At 35.7% G+C, this 19,854-nt stretch overlaps 1 protein-coding gene across 2 annotated transcripts in view; it reads left to right on the forward strand.

The window, feature by feature from the left end:
• LOC129361147 (glypican-6-like) overlaps positions 1–19,854 on the forward strand; it is a 97,605-nt gene that overhangs the window by 42,617 nt on the left and 35,134 nt on the right. For both annotated transcript variants that reach the window (XM_055031868.1, XM_055031867.1), the window contains one exon: positions 3,216–3,381. In XM_055031868.1, the coding sequence (XP_054887843.1) occupies positions 3,216–3,381 (166 nt within the window). The remainder of the gene's footprint in view (positions 1–3,215; positions 3,382–19,854) is intronic.

Below are 19,854 nucleotides of genomic sequence, written 5' to 3' on the forward strand. Positions count from 1 at the left end.
ACATTTCAGTGGGACCCTGGGATGCAGGTCAGGTGTCTGGGACTGAAGCCCTTTGAACCGCGACGGATAAACTCAATGTGGCAGATTGAGGGAAAGCATAATGAAAAGAGACAACCTGCTGGAGGCGACCGTTCCATGGTGCCGCCAAGACGGGACAGCCAGGCTTATTGCTGCAGAGATTTACAGTACACTGAATTAGAGAGGGTCATGTTGAACTTATATTTCTTTTTTGCTACTGAAGTGAGAAAAATGTAACTGCAGCTACAGCTTCAACAAAGTGCTTTGCAAAAATATGCCTTCCCCTTTACATTTTTCCCATTTGGTCTCATCACAGCCACAAGTTTTACCGTATGTTTGTAGATTTTGTTTTAGACCACTTGAAAGTAACGCATCATTGTCAAAGGAAATGAATTATGTATGGTTCTAACTTATTTTTACTTTCAAAAATCGGAAAAGTGAGACTTGTGTTTGCGAACCTAAATTTTCAAGGCTTGCCACAGATTCTCAGTTTTACTTAGGTCTGGATTTTAACTAGGAAATTTGCAAACATGAAAATGCTTAGATCTAAACCATTCTCTTGTTGCTCTGGCTCTATGTTTTGGGTCATTGCTCTGCTGGAAAGCGAACCTCTGTCTCACTTTCAAGTCTTTTTCATCCTCAAAATGGTTTTATTCCAGCATTTCCTTGTATATAGCTCCATCCATTTCACATTCAACCCTGACCTTTGTCCTGTGCCCTTTGAAGAAAAGCATGCTCACTTCCTGATGATGCCTCCGCCATATTTTACCACCAGTGTGATAGTATTTGATAGGTACATTTCTTGCGCGACCTATTAGGTATGGTGAGAATTTGGTAGGGATGCATTTGTTCTACTCAAATAACCCTTAAACTTAAAAAAAAGAAAAAAGTTTTATTTGACTATTATTGAGGTCAGTCTGCATGAACTGTTTCAGTTTATGAATAGAGAAAGTTTTACCAAGGGTAAAATGTTTGAACTCAAAACTTTGTCAGGTTCTGGTCTGCCAAAACAGTTTTTTGCCAATTTTGCTTTATATTTAAAACATATTTCCACTTGCTGAATGTGATATTTTGAACTAAACATAGTCATTGTATTTTTATGCTGAATAAAAACGGTAGTTATCAAAATTGCAGTCCATTTTCAACAATGGTCTGCATTTTCAAAATGCAAAGAGCTGCAGAGCATTTCGAAAATGTCTCTGTCTCTCTGCATGGAGAGACAAAGGGCTGCCTCTTTATGCATCACAGAGAAAGGAATCTACAGATAAAATTAAACTAAAACAGAGCCTGTATCTTTATTTCTCAGGGACATAAGACCTCTTCTCCTTATTAAAGCATAAAACCTCACTACATTATAAGACCTTTAGTTTTTTTTCTACGAGGTCCATTAAGAAAATAACAGCTGTGTCTAACTTTGAAAAAATATTTCATTTTATATTTAGTTGTTTAATCCTTCCATTTATTATAACTGGGTTTAAATGGGGTTAGTGGATCATTTCTGTTTCTGCTGATTATTTTTTAGCTCCTCACAAGCTTTATTGGAGCAGTGTCATTTAACCTATTAATGATTATACATTCTTTTGTACCAAATGTTTTCATGTTTCATCTTCCCACGCTTATCGAGAAGGCAAAGTCACACAACCTTACCATAAAAAGCATAATTCTAGGAAAAAAGCCTCTTTATCATTATCAAAGTATTCATGTGGCACAGGAACTTGACCAAAACAAACTGAAACTAGTACATTTCTGTAGAAGACAACAAAAGCCAAATTAACCTCATGACTTATTTATGTGTCTCTTCCTTGAAAAACAAAAAACGCTCATAGCTCTACTTTTTGAATTTTTAAAGGAGCAACAGAAAAGTAGGAGCATAGCGGCTTGTAATCTTGAGAAGCAAGTTTTCACACTCCGAAATGCAGAATAAAATCTGGTTGTTGCTTCATAGAATAAAGAAAATAGCTGCAAAGCTAAGTATGCCATCAACAGCACTGCAAGCATCTGGCCCTCTGGATCTTAACATTAAACATTACTAATTAAAATTGTTGTATAGCTTCAGCTGATATAATATTTGCCCTTTCAGAGATTTTTATATTGACATACAGTTTACAAAACAGTAAATTTAAGAGCTTTTAATGAGAAACTTTATTATGGATTTTCTGCTTTTATTTTGCAGAAGGACCTAGCACCTTCCCACTCAGCCTGTATTTTATCACCAGCTGTTGCTAAAAGGAGATAAGAGATAGAATGGGAGGTAGTTTCAGGTGTTGTTTCAATAAACAATCCACTGAGTAAGAAACTAGGTAACAAGATTGCAAAAGAAGAACAGTGGGATTTCAAACATGATTAAGTAATAATAAACAGGTATTTTTTTTCCAAAATATATCAACCTTCGTTATGGTTGATATTTTCCCAATTTGATTTATGATTCAACAAATGTGAGAACTAAGATCACAGGTTTTATTTTAAATGTCCTGTAAGCTAATAATACAAAAACAGCATCTATGGGAGTTGATAAACTGGTATCTTTAGAAGCCGTATATTGTGAATAAAAGGTCTTTAGGACTAGTTTTTTTTCAGCTACATTCAGAGTTGCAGCTATGTATATATATTCATTTCCACATCTGAAATTGAGAAGTTCATGAAGATTTCTTGTGTAAAAGATATAACAAGAGCACAAGGCAGATGAGCGCAAACCGAAATATATGTAACACTGAACTCAGGCATCAAAGAATAAGTTATTGCCACAAAATATAGGTAGTGAGGGCATCACCAACTAAGATGTGTTCCCCAACACGCTGTCATATCACTCAATTCCTTTAAGTTTGGCTTCAATTACATTTCTCTTGACGACAGCCCTTTCCCCCTGAACTATCACTTTGAATTAATCCGACACATGAGGCTGTGGCGTCAAGGAGCGGCCACACTTGCATCTTTATATATTCTCATTAAAAAAGTTGTTTTCTGTTTACAACAACTCTTGCTCTTGCATTCTCCTACGCAAAGGTTCTTTTTACATCAAAAAATGGCACTTCAAAATTACATATCAGCTATTAGGAACAACTGAAGGACAAATTGGTATTTATTTGCCAGAGTTTTTGTCACTAGAATATAAGAAAATTTGCTCTTTACGATTATAATCAGTCTCACAGAGCATATGCAGACTTTAATGACAGCTTCTGTACTCTGTGTCCTTGCAGGTAAACAGCACCCCAGCTTGTATACGAGGGCTGACAAAAATGCTATTCTGTCCCTTTTGTCGGGGTATGCCGGGAGTGAAACCCTGCAAGAATTATTGCCTTAATGTGATGAAGGGCTGCCTGGCAAATCAAGCTGATCTGGATCCAGAGTGGAACCAGTACATCGGTAGGTCAAGCATTGTCTCAGTCATTAACATTTGTACCTGCTGTTCCGTTCTTTCCATTTGAGCCAGTTACATGTGTTAATATGTGGACTTGTGGGAGCGTCGCTCTGTACTGTGGTTGAATTTAATAAATGGATGCAGTTGATGCAGCGATAAAGCACAGAGCAGGTGATGTATAACAGGAGTTTTCAAGAGTGTGACACTTGCTTGATTCAATTTTTACTTTGACAGCTATCACGGTTGCTTCTGTGCTCAATGCTGGCTTTGGTTAATTGCAAATGGTTTTTTTTTCATGTGCTTTGAGACTAATGTTTAATAGAAATGACATAAATTCAATGAGGAAGAAAGTAACCATTATTTATTTCAGGAGCACTGAAGTGAAGCAACATAATATTATTTTAATATGTTTACTGCAACAACCGCAAAATGTCTTGAAATAGATTATTGTATATCAGTGGAATTATCTGACAATAAAAAACATTAAACCAAGAAAGCTTAGAATCGGAACGTATTCAGTCAGTAGGGGAACAATTCCTAACTTCAAAAATATTCCTCAGAAAACTTTTTGTGAAGTCTTGTTGGTGGATTTGGGACACTTGGATCTCCAGTTAGGACTCCTAACTGGACCCCGGTGAAATGTATCCAATTAGAAGAAGACAATGGATGGAAAAATAATTAGACCGTCCCAAAGTATTAGACAGTAATTAGCAAATCACTGTTGCTACAATGTCTTGAACCACTTAAAATGAAGAAACATTTTATTGAAGTATTTTGTTCATCAGTATCTTTCTTTTGTAAAAGATTGTTTTTATGCTTTCCACTTGTAAATGTATAACTTGCCAAAGCGATCCTCTATCTTGGCTACTGTTAAAAATTGTAAAGAGAATTCAATGTTTGTTAATGTCATAAGTTAGAAAACAGCTGAATCTTAATTTTTCCTCACCTAAATCTACCCATGTTTCCATAGAAAGCGCTAATTGCAAAATTTATCAAGGAGAATCTGTAAGAATATGGATCTATTTAGATAACCTGTCTGGAGCACATAAAATAAAAGGACCCTTTAATTTAAAATATTGTTTTTTAGTTCTCAAAAGTAGCTTAAAAATGGCTAAAGGTTTGTCTCTGATAAGTTTTATTTATATGGGACTATTACTGTCCTCATAACCCTTAGGATACAGTGTCGATGCCAGCTGACGTCAGACTGCCTGGAACTGAGGATCTTGACAAGATTGAAGGAATCATGAAAAGTCATAGGAAGATATTGAAAGAAACCTAAAGCGGTTAGCAGCAACACCGAAATGAACATTACTGACTGACTGGCTCAGAGGGTCTGACTTGAGTCCCATTAAAAATATGGAGTATACTGAAGATTAGCTCCTATGTCTGAAAGACATCAAATCTGAAGACGTCTGAGAGATTTACACAAGTCGAACGGGCTGGAGTTCGTAGGACATTGGTCAGAGAATTTTTGCAAATGTCAAGCTGTTATTAGCCAAAAAATTAGACATTGCTGACAGTATATATCAGTTACCAAATATGTTGCTTGTTGCCAGTTTTCTCAACTAGATATTGCTCTAGCTGATGCATATAATTCAGAAACAAAATATTTGTTTTGTATTGTTTACCTTACAAATATTGCAGTTGGGTTTTTTGGCTTGTGCTGTTTTTTTTTTTTTTTACTTTAACATCACACCCATAAATTCAGGACTGGCCTTCAAACGAGATGTCAAAAAGGTGCTGTTTTTTCTGTCTTTCTTTTCTCAACTCTTTTCTGCATGAAAAGATTTTATTCACTGGATTCTGCTCTCCTGCTGTGCTAAATGGTGACTGATTATAGGAAAGAACTGCACTGCAGGGGAATGTCAAGTAAACTGGAGAGAAGTTCAGAAGAAACATGTCAGTTCAGGCGCAGAGAATACAAATATACATGTAATATTTATATATTTCAAGAAGATTTGATAGAACATCAAATGATTCTGTCAAACGGCCTTGGCCTGTTCAGCTCTACAAAGAAAAATGTGATTGGGAAGTGGCAAGCTTGAGAATCCCTGGCCGATTGAATTTCCACCTAAAAAACACAATTCTTTCAGCTTTTATGACAGTAATGCTATGCAACTTTGCGATGATTTATTGGGGGGTGGCGGCTCAGTCACAAAGCACTTTTTTCATTTTCTTATATTTGAATACCAAAACTGCTTAGAAATGTTCAGCTTTAGATTTAATAGTAGTTATCTTATCTGCCTGTGAGTAGAAAAAATAGTGATTTAAGAATATGGAATTTCTTGTTCACTTTATCAGACCTGACATTTGTGCTCCAAATATGGTTTAAGAGATCTGATTACTGTAAATTATATCAATTTGTTTCTATTGATCCAACAAATACTTTTTTAAAGCACCGTTTGCAGGTGCAGAAGGGATTCTAATCAAAATCTGACTAAACCACCAACATATTAACACACAAGAAACAATTAATGTATATTTAATAAATGTTTGAATGATACCTCTTCACTGTACATATGGCAGCTGCTGAATTATTGAATATTTCTATAAATAACTGGAATTATTTCTGTTTCTTTTTCTTTTTGTAGGAATTAGTTGCTTCCCTTTGGTATGCTTCTGCTGAATTTCGGTCCTTCCATGCTGCTCTCAGAACTTTTTCAGTTTTCCATGGATTTAGTGAGTCTCACTGGCTTCCCTCAGCTCATGTAATCCCTCACTGACTCGTTGATGCCGAGATCAGAGCTCTGTCGGGACCTGCCATCTGTTGCAGAATTCATTGTTCTTCTTGTGAATAGAAATAGTTCATTCCTGACTGCTTGTTTGGGGTCATTTTCATGTTACAGAATAAATTAGGCACAAATCATTTCATGCTTCTGCTTGATAGAATAATTTTGGAGCATAAATATTGGAACAGTTTTGTGCATTGCATGCTAAGTGGTAGGAATTCTCAGGTTGTATTTCACTGCTGAAGTGATATTTGATTACTGTGGGAGAAAAACAAAGTAACAGAGCCCCCATATCTCAGTGTCATGTTTAGCTCATTAAGTGTGCATTAGCAAATTAACACATCAGCCAGATTCATTGCAGCATTAGCAACACAGAGCAGTCGTACAGTCAGCTACCTGATAGATGGCCTCACGCACCTCTAAGCAGTTGTTTGTTGTTGTCCCCTGAGTGTGATTCAGTTTTTTTCTGCCTGTCTTGATACAAGTTTCAGGTCAGCACTGGTCCATACAGTCTAATACCTTGGGACGGTATGGACCAGTGAGTCAGAACTAACTCTGAAAGGTGGGAGAACAGCAAAGATTCTGAGCTGATTCTCCTTGAGTTCTGTCATTTTAGGCCAGGCTATATTTTTCTCTTTGTATTTAGTAATAACAGATGTTTCAATAGAATTTTAATCAGGTTTTATCTGTGCAGAAATTGCCAGATTATGAAAGAATTTAGACTTCTCCTCCAAGGCTGAATTACAAAAGACTTGGGAGTTTTTATACATTATATATATTTTATATTTTTTATTGTGATCAGCTGCACTGTGGCAGCAAATAGCTGAAGTCAGATTCACCCTCAAAGCAGAAATGAGAAATTATTAGATTTCTATTTGCTTCCTTATATTTTGGTGTGGCATTTGAACATTAGCATCAAGCATAACTCACAGCTATATTTGCTCACAGCATAGCAAATAGCTCGATCAAAATGTTTGGACACTGGGTTTTATTTATTCTTTATGAAAGTTCAATGAAAGCACAGAAAAATCAAAAAGGTCAACAAATAACATTGATGAATTTTACTTTCCATCTTTTTAAAAAAGATTTTGTACCAGTGAAAATCTTGCAATAGTAAAAGTATTGACCTGTATCAACTATGTATTCCATTGACAAATTACTTCCTTTTAATCAGTGTGTGGGGTGTATACAGCCAGAAGGCCACAGTATTGAAGTTGTGGTTAATTCACAATGTTTGTGCAATAACTCACACAGACACAGGGGGATTTAGTCAAACATGGGTCTAAATGTTAAAAAGGAAAACCTTGTCTGACCTTAGAATGGATTAGGAGCTATAAAAAAAATAAATGGTAGCTTATTTATTATCAGTAGTTCCTTGGTGAGCATCTTCAGCATCTCACATGAGACTACTTCAGCCCTCATAAAGTAAACACTTGAGCCTTAATCAGATGTTTTATCTGCCATGTCATTTTTGAAATGGTAGGCAGAGCTGTTACTACAAACTACAGTGAGGGGATTCTGCACCTACATTGCAGTTTTAAGGGACACTGTTAGAAAATTGGAAAATAAGGTGACAGAATCACAAATCCTCTAAATATGTTAAATATGTTGACAGTATATCATAGTCAACTTCAGTCTTATAGAATAATTCAGCAGCCTTAGAAGTTTTGCACATTTCTCAACATCTTACACGCCTCTTTGATGACTTTGGAAATGTTGTTGCTCTCATGTTGTTTGCAGAGGAAAATCAGGTAATATCACAACATGGGAGACAGTACACATCTGGCAGCAACTCATTGATCCTACTTTAAAAGCAAATCCAGGGTTCCCAAGAGGCACGCAGTTCAGTAGGCTGATTCATGTTCTTGCCACAGACATTGTTATGTGGCGGAAAAAAAATATTCTCATCTGGGACATTCAAGCACAAAACAGGTTTAGATCAATTCTGATTCTCATTGGTTCATAGTTTCATTCCGCTTTAAGAAAGAAAATCCTCTTACATTCTCCACAACATAAATAAGGCATCTGAAAAATGTGCGTGCCGTGGCTACAGTTTTTGCCCTCTTTGACTTTTCAATCTATTCATCTATTGTTAAATCTATTCAGTGAATAACTGGGAAGTTGTTCTTTCCAGCTCCCCCTTTCCTGAGCCAATTACCTCTGAGGTCTCTGTCGACGAGCCAGCAGGAGGTGCTGGTATTAGCTTGAACATGTGTTGCACAGTACTTGGCCTACAGTGTTATCCACTCAACTTGTTCAATGCTTGTGTTAAGTAATACTCAGAAAAAGCTCAAGCGTTTCCACCAGCTTCCTTCACTAACATACCACAGAAATTGCTACCATGACAACCAGTTTCAGTGCATCTGTAGAGTAATCACAGTACTTCATTTTTGTCCACACAAACTCATAAAACTTGTTAAAAATAGACCGGAAAAATGTTGACCTGGTAATATGGGTGTTAATAGCATCAAGATGCTATGGTCTAATTTTGACATAAAAATCATGAAATCTTGCATCCTGACTTGTATAAACTTTACAGCTTGGTGCTAGAACCAGAAGCTAGTGGAGTGTATTTCTATGGGACACTTTGGGCCTTTTAGTACCAGCCGAGCATGCCAACCTAAACATTGTCGATGATCATGCCAATCTGGTATTACCACCTTGCATAAATCCTTAGATTGGTACTTTCAGCAGCCTGCTGCACTATGTCACAAGGCTTAAATGATCTCAAACTGATATGGATGGAAAAACAAAACAGTTACACATCTTTCACTGTAAAGATGAGTTGTAGTATGTTTTGTTGCAAACTGAAGTGTGAAATAATCTTCAATGGAGTTTGAAAACAAAATATGTGTATTGGTTTATGTCTTGTTGAACGATGAGTGTGCCCAGTTGATGTTTTTTTTTTTTTTTTATTGGGGAGGTTATTGAAATCCATATGGGGGCCCAAAACACTTTTGGGAACCACTGATACAGACCATAATCTCTAGAGGAGTGTTTCTGGTACTTTGTTAAATCTATTCAGTGAATAACTGAGATAGTTCTACACTATAAAAAGGTCTGGAAAGGGATTGTGTTATTAATACCAGCTTGCATTTTGGCTTTGCCTCTAATTCATTGAAGCTCATGCACATAAACATTATGCACCCTGAAATTGATTCAGACTTCCTATGAATCACAAGATTCATAGGAATTAGTTTTAAGTATTCAAACTCAAACATTGGGTTGTGTTGCAACCTTAAATTGCTTCACGTGTTTTGTTCAAAACCAGATGTTTTCAGAAATGTTTACATTTATTCCAGTGAAAAGCAACGAAGAATTAATTTTGAAACTTTTGCATTACTGCCATTAATCTTGAGCGCTGTTCTTTTTGTCTTTATCAGCACTCTTGTCAATTGGATTATTGTTCCCTGGTGCAGAGGAAATGTCAGTTCTATATGTCTTGGCTCTGGCATTTCATGCTCATTACAGGCTGAATGATTTTCAATTAACTTGAGATCTAAGCACAAAAAAAGCTTTGACTTGGCTGTAGGTGTTAAATTGCTAGGGAAACCTGTTTTACAAAGACAGACAAATTAAAGCTATATAGAAATGCCATTTGGCTGAGCATGCTGATACAAATCGTACTGCATAAAGTCAATTTGCAGAGGCCTGAAATACCCAAAGGAATAGTCATACAAGGTACAGTGCACTATATTGGTTTTTATTTTCTTTATGTATGTTAAGGTCATGCTGATACATGATTAGAGACTTGACCAGGACCAGAGACCTGCTTCTCTGGTCAGCTTCTCTGCTGAACAGAGAAGTACAGATGTTTGGACGATTGAAATTCGTCCGGTCTCTGAGAGGAGCATTCCCTCTCCAATGTTGCAGGAAATAACACCCCCTTGTTAGAAAGGGGGTGTTATTTATTCAAAAGTATGAGAGAACCTGAACAAAAAAAATATGCCAATGCACATTAAAGCAAAGCTTTAACTCACCTCATCTGTAATAAGAGTGTTGCACTGAAAGAGGCCGGCATAGCCAGAGGCAAACTAAGAGTTATGTGGTATAGAAGCATGAATTTTCTTCAGAAATGTGGGGAAAGAAAAAAAGAAATCAGAAATGCTTGAAGATATATTCTACTTCTGGATTATGGGGAAACAAAAGTGCACTGTTCTGCTTTTCACTTCTATATCAGTTTTATGTTAGGCTCTGTTTCTTGTTAAAACCATTCTACATAAAGGGCAGAAAACATCCTTAGACCAAATCTTCATTTCTGGTTTTATTGAGTAAAAATATATATTTTTACTATACTTTTTTTTTTTTTTCTAGAAATACAATTTTTCCTAATGGACATTTTAAAGAGCAGTTTAAACCCAAAAATGCTTCTGTAAATTCTCTACAAATACTATTCAAAAATTACACTTACGACAAACATATGTCCTGATTTTACATTAATTCAGCTTACGCAGATCAAGGAGGTTATTTGGGTAACAGTCCAGTCGTGATATCTGAATAAATACCACCTGAATCCAGTATTTGTAAATCCGAAATGCCTTTTATGTCATTTTTGGTCATGTTGTTGAATGAACGCAAATAAAGCAAGGTGTTTTTATAAGTTTGTAATCACGTAATAATCATCATTATGATCCTTTCATTTATGCAGTCGCTTTTTTCTGCTCAGTAGTGAGTGCACTAATAATCCTCTAATAATCAACAATCTACAGTCCACTCACTGCAGATTGTTGACAGAGGGATACAGGGGAACAATAGAGTTCAGAGCTATCAACTCTTTGACATTTTTTAGATGCCAAATGTTGATGAGATGGTCTGATAATCTGCTGCAGTCAATAACAAAATTACTCAACAATTTAATTTAAACACACTTGACAGATATTAATTAGTTTGTAATTAAATAGAGTAAACTTACAAACTCAAGACAGTTCTTGAAATGTTTCATGTTTCCACTGGTATTATTCTTTGTGTTTGGAAATTTTAAACTCCTTCCAAAGATTGTCTATCAGATTCTGCCGGACACTTCAATCACTTCCTTCTAGAAGAAATTAAAAGATTATTTTAAATGCAAAGCTCCCAGGTTTTTGGGCTTAACTTTGGGCTTAACTGTTTGCACAAGTTATTATCAAAATGAGCAATACCTTTTTGAGTTGTACCATCAACAAAGATATGACATGCAACATACCAGGCTTATGAAGACTGGATCAGTGGCTTTACTTCAATATCAGATGCAAGAATGTTTCTCAACTCTAAATCCTAACGCTAGTCCCAGAATTATACTTCCCCCTGGGGTAAATGTTAAAAGTAATCTTTCACCACTGTATTTCTTCTGACTAGAAGTCACTTTAAGATTTTGGACTGGCCCTGTGGGAATCCAAATTTTAATCTGATAGAGAATCTGTGGAGGAAACAATTAATTTCATTAGGGTGATGGAAATGAGGCCTTCCAGACTCATAGTGTAGTTCATTGGCAAAAGCAATCATCAAAAGATTAGTATAACTATGCACAAAGCTGGTCAGCAACTGTAAAAAGTGTTTGTTTGCTATAACGCCACTCAAGGTTTTTCCATCAATTTTTGGGAAGGGTAAAAGTCTGTTTTGGGACGTTACGTTAACAAAAACAGATGATTTTATTCAATTAGTAGTCATTTTACATTGTTTTATTGATATTTTGAGATACATATATCTCATTATCTATCAGAAACAAACTTTTTCAGGTATAAAACATATATGGTTCATGAATTCGGTCATGCATCATGATAAAACCTAAACACATTTTTAAAGCCATACTGTGATGTTCACTTTGTTACTTTATATACTTTATAAAACAAGTCCAGCCTGAATTACTAATTAAAAGCACTCTGCTGAGTAGCCTGTAACTAATCCATTTTTTTCCCCACAGGAGGACATAATCCTTGCTGACTTACCCTAAAACTTGCTTAGTGCATAAAATATTGAAAGAAAGTTTCAAGCTGTAGTGCTAATTTTGAGTGTATTTGCAATTTATATACAGTGCCCCTTTAGAATACCATAGTACATAGAATGAACATGCATTGCAAAAAGTAGGCCATATTGAATTTGATGCAATTAAAATGGGATTAGATTCTTATTAGATTAATGAATTATTATTATGAACAGCTGTCCGTCTCTGGGCCATCTCTGAATGTGATCAGAATTCCCATGTTTATGTACAGCTCGGTCCTCTGGGTATCCAGTCTATGGATATCATTCATACTCATCGCTTAGATAATGTATTCCTGTTTCTCTTTTATCAGTTCGACAGCTGTGTTGTTTTTCTTGAAAAAAATTATTCTGTTTTAACCATTGTCTCTATTATTTGCCACCCTCCTTTCTCCTGTAAGGCCTTCTATCTTCCAGGTGGTTTACATATCAATCACAAGGACTGGTGAAAAATATTGTCTTCTGCAGTTTTGACTTTTATTTGTCATATTTTTTTTTTCTGCTGACAGGTTTCTGATTCCTGTAATGATTTTTTTTTCTCCCTCTGGCACGCCCTTGGTCCTTTGAAAGTCTGAAATGAACTGGTTGACTCTGTCAGCCTTTAATATGCTTGTATTTTTTTTTTCTTTCCTGTCTTGTTGCGCTGGTGTTTGCAGGCTTTTATTATTCCCCCCGGAGAGGCATGTCACCACTGGAAGCAATCTGCATCAATTCTATCTGCTCATTTCTTCTTAATTAGCTGGTTTGTTTCACTTGGTAACTGGATCCTCCTGCAACCTGTTTATTTAATTTTATGGCAGCAAAACCTTCCCTTTGTGGAACCTAATCCTCATGAATAAAGCATTGGCAACGAAGGATCTCTTAGCTCTCTGTAACTGGTCAGTCAATAGCCGAAACTCAGCTTCTGCTTACAAGGATTCTGGAGTGTTTACAAGTTTGTGCTATGAATGAAAAATATACTTTCTCCAAAACCCATCCTCTTCACCATAATGATGTAAACCTGTCTTACACCAAAAGATTAATGCTGGTTATGTAAAATTGTACAATTTAGCCAATTTCCATGCCATATTTCTAATAATAATGAAATTTTACAGATGACCCTATTTCGACATATTTCTTTGATAGGATTAGTTGTTGGGTAATTATTTGAAAAAGCATTTATTAACTCATGTTTGGAAGGTTTTGCTACAACGAAGCCTCACTGATAAACATTATTTCTCAACTGAAGAAACTTGTTTGTAATATTTAAAGATTACTTTAACCCTGAACCTAACAGAGGTTTGAATCATTTTGAGCCAACTGTAACTCAAGAGCTTGTACGGTTTAATTACTGAACATCTCTGCAGAACATCAGAACAAATACTAACTAAAATCTGCATATTTTTATGTAATTCCCCTCATCAGTTATTTCACAAGATATGCTTTTTATTTATGTACTATTTAGTCTAAATGAAAGGACTCTAAATGAAGGAACATGCTCCTTTTGCTTCTTCACTGATGTTTCATCTAGTGAAATAAATACATATTAAGAGATGTTTCTCAATTCACCTACTTGTGAAATATATGGTTCTCTTCTTGTGGCTTTGATTACATAACTCGATCATCTATTAAATATAAGATCATTTTCACATGCTTTATTTTTGTGGAGAACATCTAATACTACTGGATAGTACAGAGTGCAAGGTTAGTCCAGAGGCTTGCATCTAAAGACAGCTTAAAATTCAGCGAACACAAGCAAGATGGTGTCTGCTTTATGTGCTGAATATCAATCTAGTTTTAGTTAATGAACAATATACCTGCAATGAACAAAGAAGCATATCATAAACAGAATAGATGTGCATTTCAAGGAGAAGTGTAAAATGTAATTTAATGCTTTATTTTTGTTGTTGTTTTTTTTGTTGATTGCATTTATCTTATAACATATGGAGTCATTTATTTACAATTTATGATGCAAAGAAAAATGCTTCATACATAACATTTTGGTAGTGATTAATTATTCCCAATTGTTTTTCTTATCTCTTACAAATTACATGGTTGGGCTTTGCTGCAGTTGTTCAACATTTTCAACTCTTTTGCAGGGACAACCATTCCTGTCAGCAGTCAGTGTCTGAACCTCTATGTAATCTTGAACGCAATTACTGACATGATCTGATCCTGAACAGCTCATTAGTGCACCATGCTGCCTCATATTATAAGCGATGACGCTGCTTTAGTTTTCGACTTTACATCAGAAGTCACTTGCTGTATGTGCTGGGTTTCTCCTGTTTAAAGATTTAAGAGGACAACAAAGCAACAGCAATTAGTCATCAATATTTTTCTCAGCTTATTGTGGAACCATGGCGTAACCAAAACTTACAAGGCTACAGAAATGAAACAGTGATTTTTAAAAGATTTTACTTATTCTGGTCAGTACCAGATCTTAATCTGGCATCATGCTGATATTGATTTATTTATCATCTGGGGGAAAAAAAAGACTTTACCCCCGTGCTCTCTGGTCCAGTCTGCATATTTTGTTTTCATTTATTAATTTAAATTTTTCAGAGACATGACTTCTTTCCTATCCTTGTTCACCCCATGCCAGTTTGCATGTTTCTTTACAACTTTTATTTCACCAGAAATAAGTCATTGAGATTAAAGATCTCTTTTTCAGGCAAGTTAACAGTTTTCAAAGTCCTCTGCCTCACTGTGCAAACTGAATCACCCACAGCTTCCTCCTTCCATTCCTGAGTTAGCTCTGCTCTAGTGACAGCCCTGTATATCATCTGAAACTTTTTCAAAGCTTTCTTGGGAATGATTATGCTTTCTCTACTGAAATTGAACCTTTTTTCTTGAGATCAGCCACAATTAAGTAAATATTTAAATTGGATTTGATTTTATTAGTAGCCTAAGAAGCTATTTAATGCTTTATTGTTAATTTCATCCACCTTGTTCTTTAAATTAATTTCAAATAACATCAGCTACCTACCTTGTCTTTGTTGACGCTTTGCCCTAAGCCAGGCATAATGAATCATTTAATAGCACGGCTAAAATACAGTAGAAATTAGGTTAACTTTTATTACTCATGCAAATAATTTCTTCTGAATACTCTTCATGGCGAATCACAGAACCACCGTACCACCATCAATTCTGACACTCAAAACTTTGTGAAAATAAGTCATTAATAACAAACACTCTCTCAGGTTGTGGCCATAACTGTTGATATTTTTTTGGATGAAACGTTATCTATATCACTTTTTTCTTAAAAACTCCATAGACTGCTTGTTACCTTTTAGCAACACATTTCTTTCAAAAGAAAGGCTATTTGTCAGCTTCATTTACACTTGATTGTTCAGGTTCTTGACACATAAGCAGCTTTCCTCACACAGGGACGGCACAACAGGACGCCTGTCAACCACAAATCCAGGGAAAATATCTATTGGTGATATTTTAGGTTGAATTATAATGTCATATCTTTTCAGAGCCACATAAAGATAATTGCCTTCCACTACCTGAAGAACATGTCAAGAATTAGAGGACTAATTTCTCACTAAGATTCAGAGAAACGTATCCATGCGTTTATCTTTAGTTGCTTTGGTTACTGCAACAGTGTCTTCAGGGGTCTTCTGAAGACACTGTATCCTCCATGCAGCTGCTCATTTTCTAAAGTAGAACCAAACTTGGAGAAGCGACATTCATTTTCTATGCATCATAAATCTGGAACAAACTTCTGGAAAATTATAAAACAGCAGAAATAATGAGTTCTTTTAAATCTAGACTAACAACCCACCTGCTTTGAGTTGCTTTTGTATCATAATTAATGAAACACTAACCAATATTTTGATGTGTACTGACAGGCCTGGAAAAATTATGTTTCAGTTGTTGATTTTTGTGTTTTTATGATGTAAAGCACTTTGAATTCCCTTGTTACTGAAATCTGCTACAGAAATAAAATTTAATTTGATCTTTTTTAACAACTTTTATACTGCTGAAAAGTCGCTCTTTTTTGTGTGGCTGGTTGTAACAGAGTTTATGAAAGCCTGGCACTGCTTAATTAGTTTCTCCAATATCAGCTAACAGTGTCTGTTACACATCTGAAATGTGTCTTCAACTTCTTACAAAGCTGTGATATCCTGACTGTAATTAACCCAGTTTTAGCCTAAATGTGTTTTCAGAGGTAATTTATTCATATTATTAACCCAAAACCCTTCTGTGGATTTTCATTATTCACTCTTCAAACGTTTTTGTTTATAGGAATTCTCAGAAAAAGAGTATGTAAATGGTAAATGGACGTTCCAATCATACTTACCACCCAAAGCGCTTTGAAATACAATACAATTTACTCTCCCAAAAGTGTATGCATTGATCTGCTGATATGCAGATCAACAGGCAACCTTTCTAGGTAGTTCAGTTTTTAGGAAGGAAGTGAAAAACTATGTTTTAGTTTCAACTAAAGAAAGCTTAGACTACAGATTAGTAGGAAGACAATAGATAGTTTAAAGCTAACCAGATGAGTTAGTGGTGGTAGGAGTTTTTTTGGGGCAGAGTGGTAGTAATAGTCACACTCGCTATAATTGTAGTTGTTGGACTGGTTGTAGTACTAAAACAGGTGATATTTCTAACACTCCTTACAGTCAAAGTTGAGTTATTTGTGTTGCTATATGTTGTAGAAGTACATATCACAGTAATAACAGTATTATTATACTGCTCCTGCAATTAGCAATTGCAGGAGCAGTAGTAATTTCAATCGTAATACTAATTGTAGTAATGTCATTCATGGTAACAGAAGTATTGGAACTAGTAATCACAGTAACAGCAGATGTTATTTGTTGTATTAGTTGCAGGTGTTATAGTAGTAGCACTAATATTAACTGTTTTATTTATATTAGCATTTGGTGGTAATATTTGTTTCTTTCTGCTGTCTGTCTGTGACCAGGTTAATGTTATTGGTTTATCGTGACCTTGTAAACACTATCATTTTTTCTTCCCTCCCTTGTTGGTGTGTCACACAGCACTATTAGTTAGTCGAGTGAACTACAGATGAGCAGTGCTCTGCAGAATCAGAATTACATTGGAGGCCATTTTTCATTCCGCTAAACTCTTTGCAGCCAAAGAGCCATAAATGGGCCTCTTTACTTTCCTTATTTGTCCTTGTCTACTGGAGGTTACCACTGGCTGACATAGACTGAATTTAAGTGGACATCAATCTCGATAAAGAGGCAGAGCCCAGAGTAATATTACCTTTTCCATTTTTTTCACTGTCCTTTCACAGCAAGACAGAACAAATAAGGTTGTTTCATATCATGAACTTAAATATTAAGATTTAACACTAACCATTTTTCCTGCTGTAATTTTACGTCTTGTCACTTTTAGTCTCCATATTTCTGTCCAATTTGTTTCAAAAAACCTTCAGTCCAAAATGAGACTAAATGTGTCTAGTTGCAATGGCTGTGTCATGTGGATTTCCTCTGTGCCCAGTGGCCTGTCTAAGCCCTGCAAAAGCGACGCAGTAAAGATTTGTCTCAGTGTGCCACAGAGGACTGGACTTCATGTACTCTACATAAATGAGAGTCATTAATTCTTCAAGCAGGTAGTTTTCAAATGCAATGCAGGAGTACCTCTCCCATGGGAACAAGCCAACCCAATCATCTCTTATTATTCCCCTGCTTTTCTCTTCGCCTTGTCTTTTCTTCCTGACATATCTATCTGCTTTCCTTCAGCCGAGTAGTTTCATTTGTCTTTTGAGTTACTTATAAGTCACCAGTGTTTGGAAAGATTACCGGAACCTCTTACTTTTTCTCCATCTTTGATTGTAAAATATGTGTTTCTTTTCTCACTTGTTTCAGTGTGTTATGATCAGCTCAAATTAAAAACTAGGCATCAATACTAAATTCTAAAGTGGAGCTCTGAACCAACAGTACATTTAAAAGTTAAAAATATCATCTTAGCAAATGAAACATCTCAGCTGTTTGATAATGAGGGTCATAAGAGATTCTGACAGCCTGATAGCCTTCATTTGAAACACCAGAAAATCACAATAATGTTAATTTCTAGTTGTCCTTTCTTCTAGCAGGTTATTTTGTGATGCAGTGTGGAGAAACATTTTTTCCTTTTTGAAATTCTTTTGATTGGAGGAATCATGTCAGAATGCTGTCTCAAAATCAATGTTAGATTTAATGTGCCACTGCAGATTGTTGACAGTGGGAAGACTTAATTGATTAATTTCAAGATTAAAAAGCACTGATTGAAGTTAAAAACATATTAGATTGTTTTACACTGTATAAACTGATAATTGCAAAACACTTGTGCAGAATTACATTCCGAAAATATAACTTGATAAAGGAAAAAATTGGTCTAGATTTATATGAGGGGATGCTGGCTGTACACTCACTTCCTGGCTCTTCCTCCCACTCTACTTCGCCTCCCTTTGGTCCTTCGTCTCACCCTCACCACAGCAAGCAAGGCAGAGATTCCACAGTGTGTCTCATCCATCTTGCACAGTATGTAAAGACAGCAGCGCAGGAGGTTGCTTTTTCTCTTTTCCTTCTCAAGCTGGAAAGTTACTTGCAGATTCCAACATATGGCTTTTTTTTTTTTTTTTGTGGAAACTGTGAAACCAAAACAGCTCTCAACTTGTACCAATTTATACTTTGCATAAATATGGGTGGACCTTCCACTAATTGCCTCATACCACATTTATCTTTTCTTTAGTTTGGAATCAGCTATTTTTTCAAAAATATTGGTGCATTCTCATGCAGGTAACTATACTTACTGCAAAATGGTGCTTGATATATTTTGAAATGCAATTTATTTGACAGTTTAATTCAGGTGTCTACCTACTGTTTTTGAAAATTGCTTCTTTAGAATTGTGATGCAATGCAAGCCACACTATTAGTACTGCTGTAATTGGCATATTAAGATCCTTGCAAATATCACAGGCTGTTTGCAAATCACAGTGTAAACAAACAGAAGAGCATTTTCAAAGGCTCTGAATTCAGCATAATTAGAAAATGGAGCTAGAGCCAAATGTTTTTGATGTTGTTTTTTTTTTTCTTCAACCCTTTTCATCTGACATTTACTGTTCCTGGAAATAATACAAATTTGAGCAGCTCTTTTTGTTTCTTTCTGTTTGTTTGCTCGGCTGTTTTGTTTCCTGTACAATCTTGCTATCTTATGTTTTCTTTTTCTAATTAAAGTGTATTAAGATCCTATCTTTTTGTGCACAAGGGTGGAGCAACTAAAGTTGCAAACTTTTAAGTGAACTAGTCTCCTTTTTTGGTTTGTGTGCAGAATAAATAAACAGCCAAGGAAGTCAGAGGCATCATGTTAGAAGTCATTGTTTCCGTAGTGTCCAAATGACAGGATGACCTTGTTTGGTTACAAGGTAATTTTTAGTCATTATGACAGCCTGCTGGTGAGGTCCTGTCCTGGGAGGTCTGTGGACAGAGAAACATGTCTCTGCTTCCAGATCTGGAAATTGCTCAGTGGGGAGTTGGTGGTTTGGTGATGTCTTGTTCCCTACTCATGACTTTCAAACTCAGATCTGCCACTGTAGAGAACATTTCAAATTAATAGTTGGAGTACTTGGGTCTTGTTGTGCTGTGGCAAGAGACTACTTATGAGTTTATATACATATTTAGAAAAAAAAACCCATGAAACATAAAAACGCTTTAATTCTGTTTATTGCAGCTCACTCAGCGAACCCTTGTGCAAAATCAAGCTAATTTTAAATCCATTCTGTTCACATTTTTTCAGGATTATGAGTGCAACATGCTTTTTAAAGCTGCCATTTATGATGCATGAAAGATATGGGAG

The sequence above is a fragment of the Poeciliopsis prolifica genome, unplaced genomic scaffold (genome assembly GCF_027474105.1).
Source record: "Poeciliopsis prolifica strain line A6 unplaced genomic scaffold, Auburn_PproV2 SCAFFOLD007, whole genome shotgun sequence".
Lineage (NCBI taxonomy): Eukaryota > Metazoa > Chordata > Actinopteri > Cyprinodontiformes > Poeciliidae > Poeciliopsis > Poeciliopsis prolifica.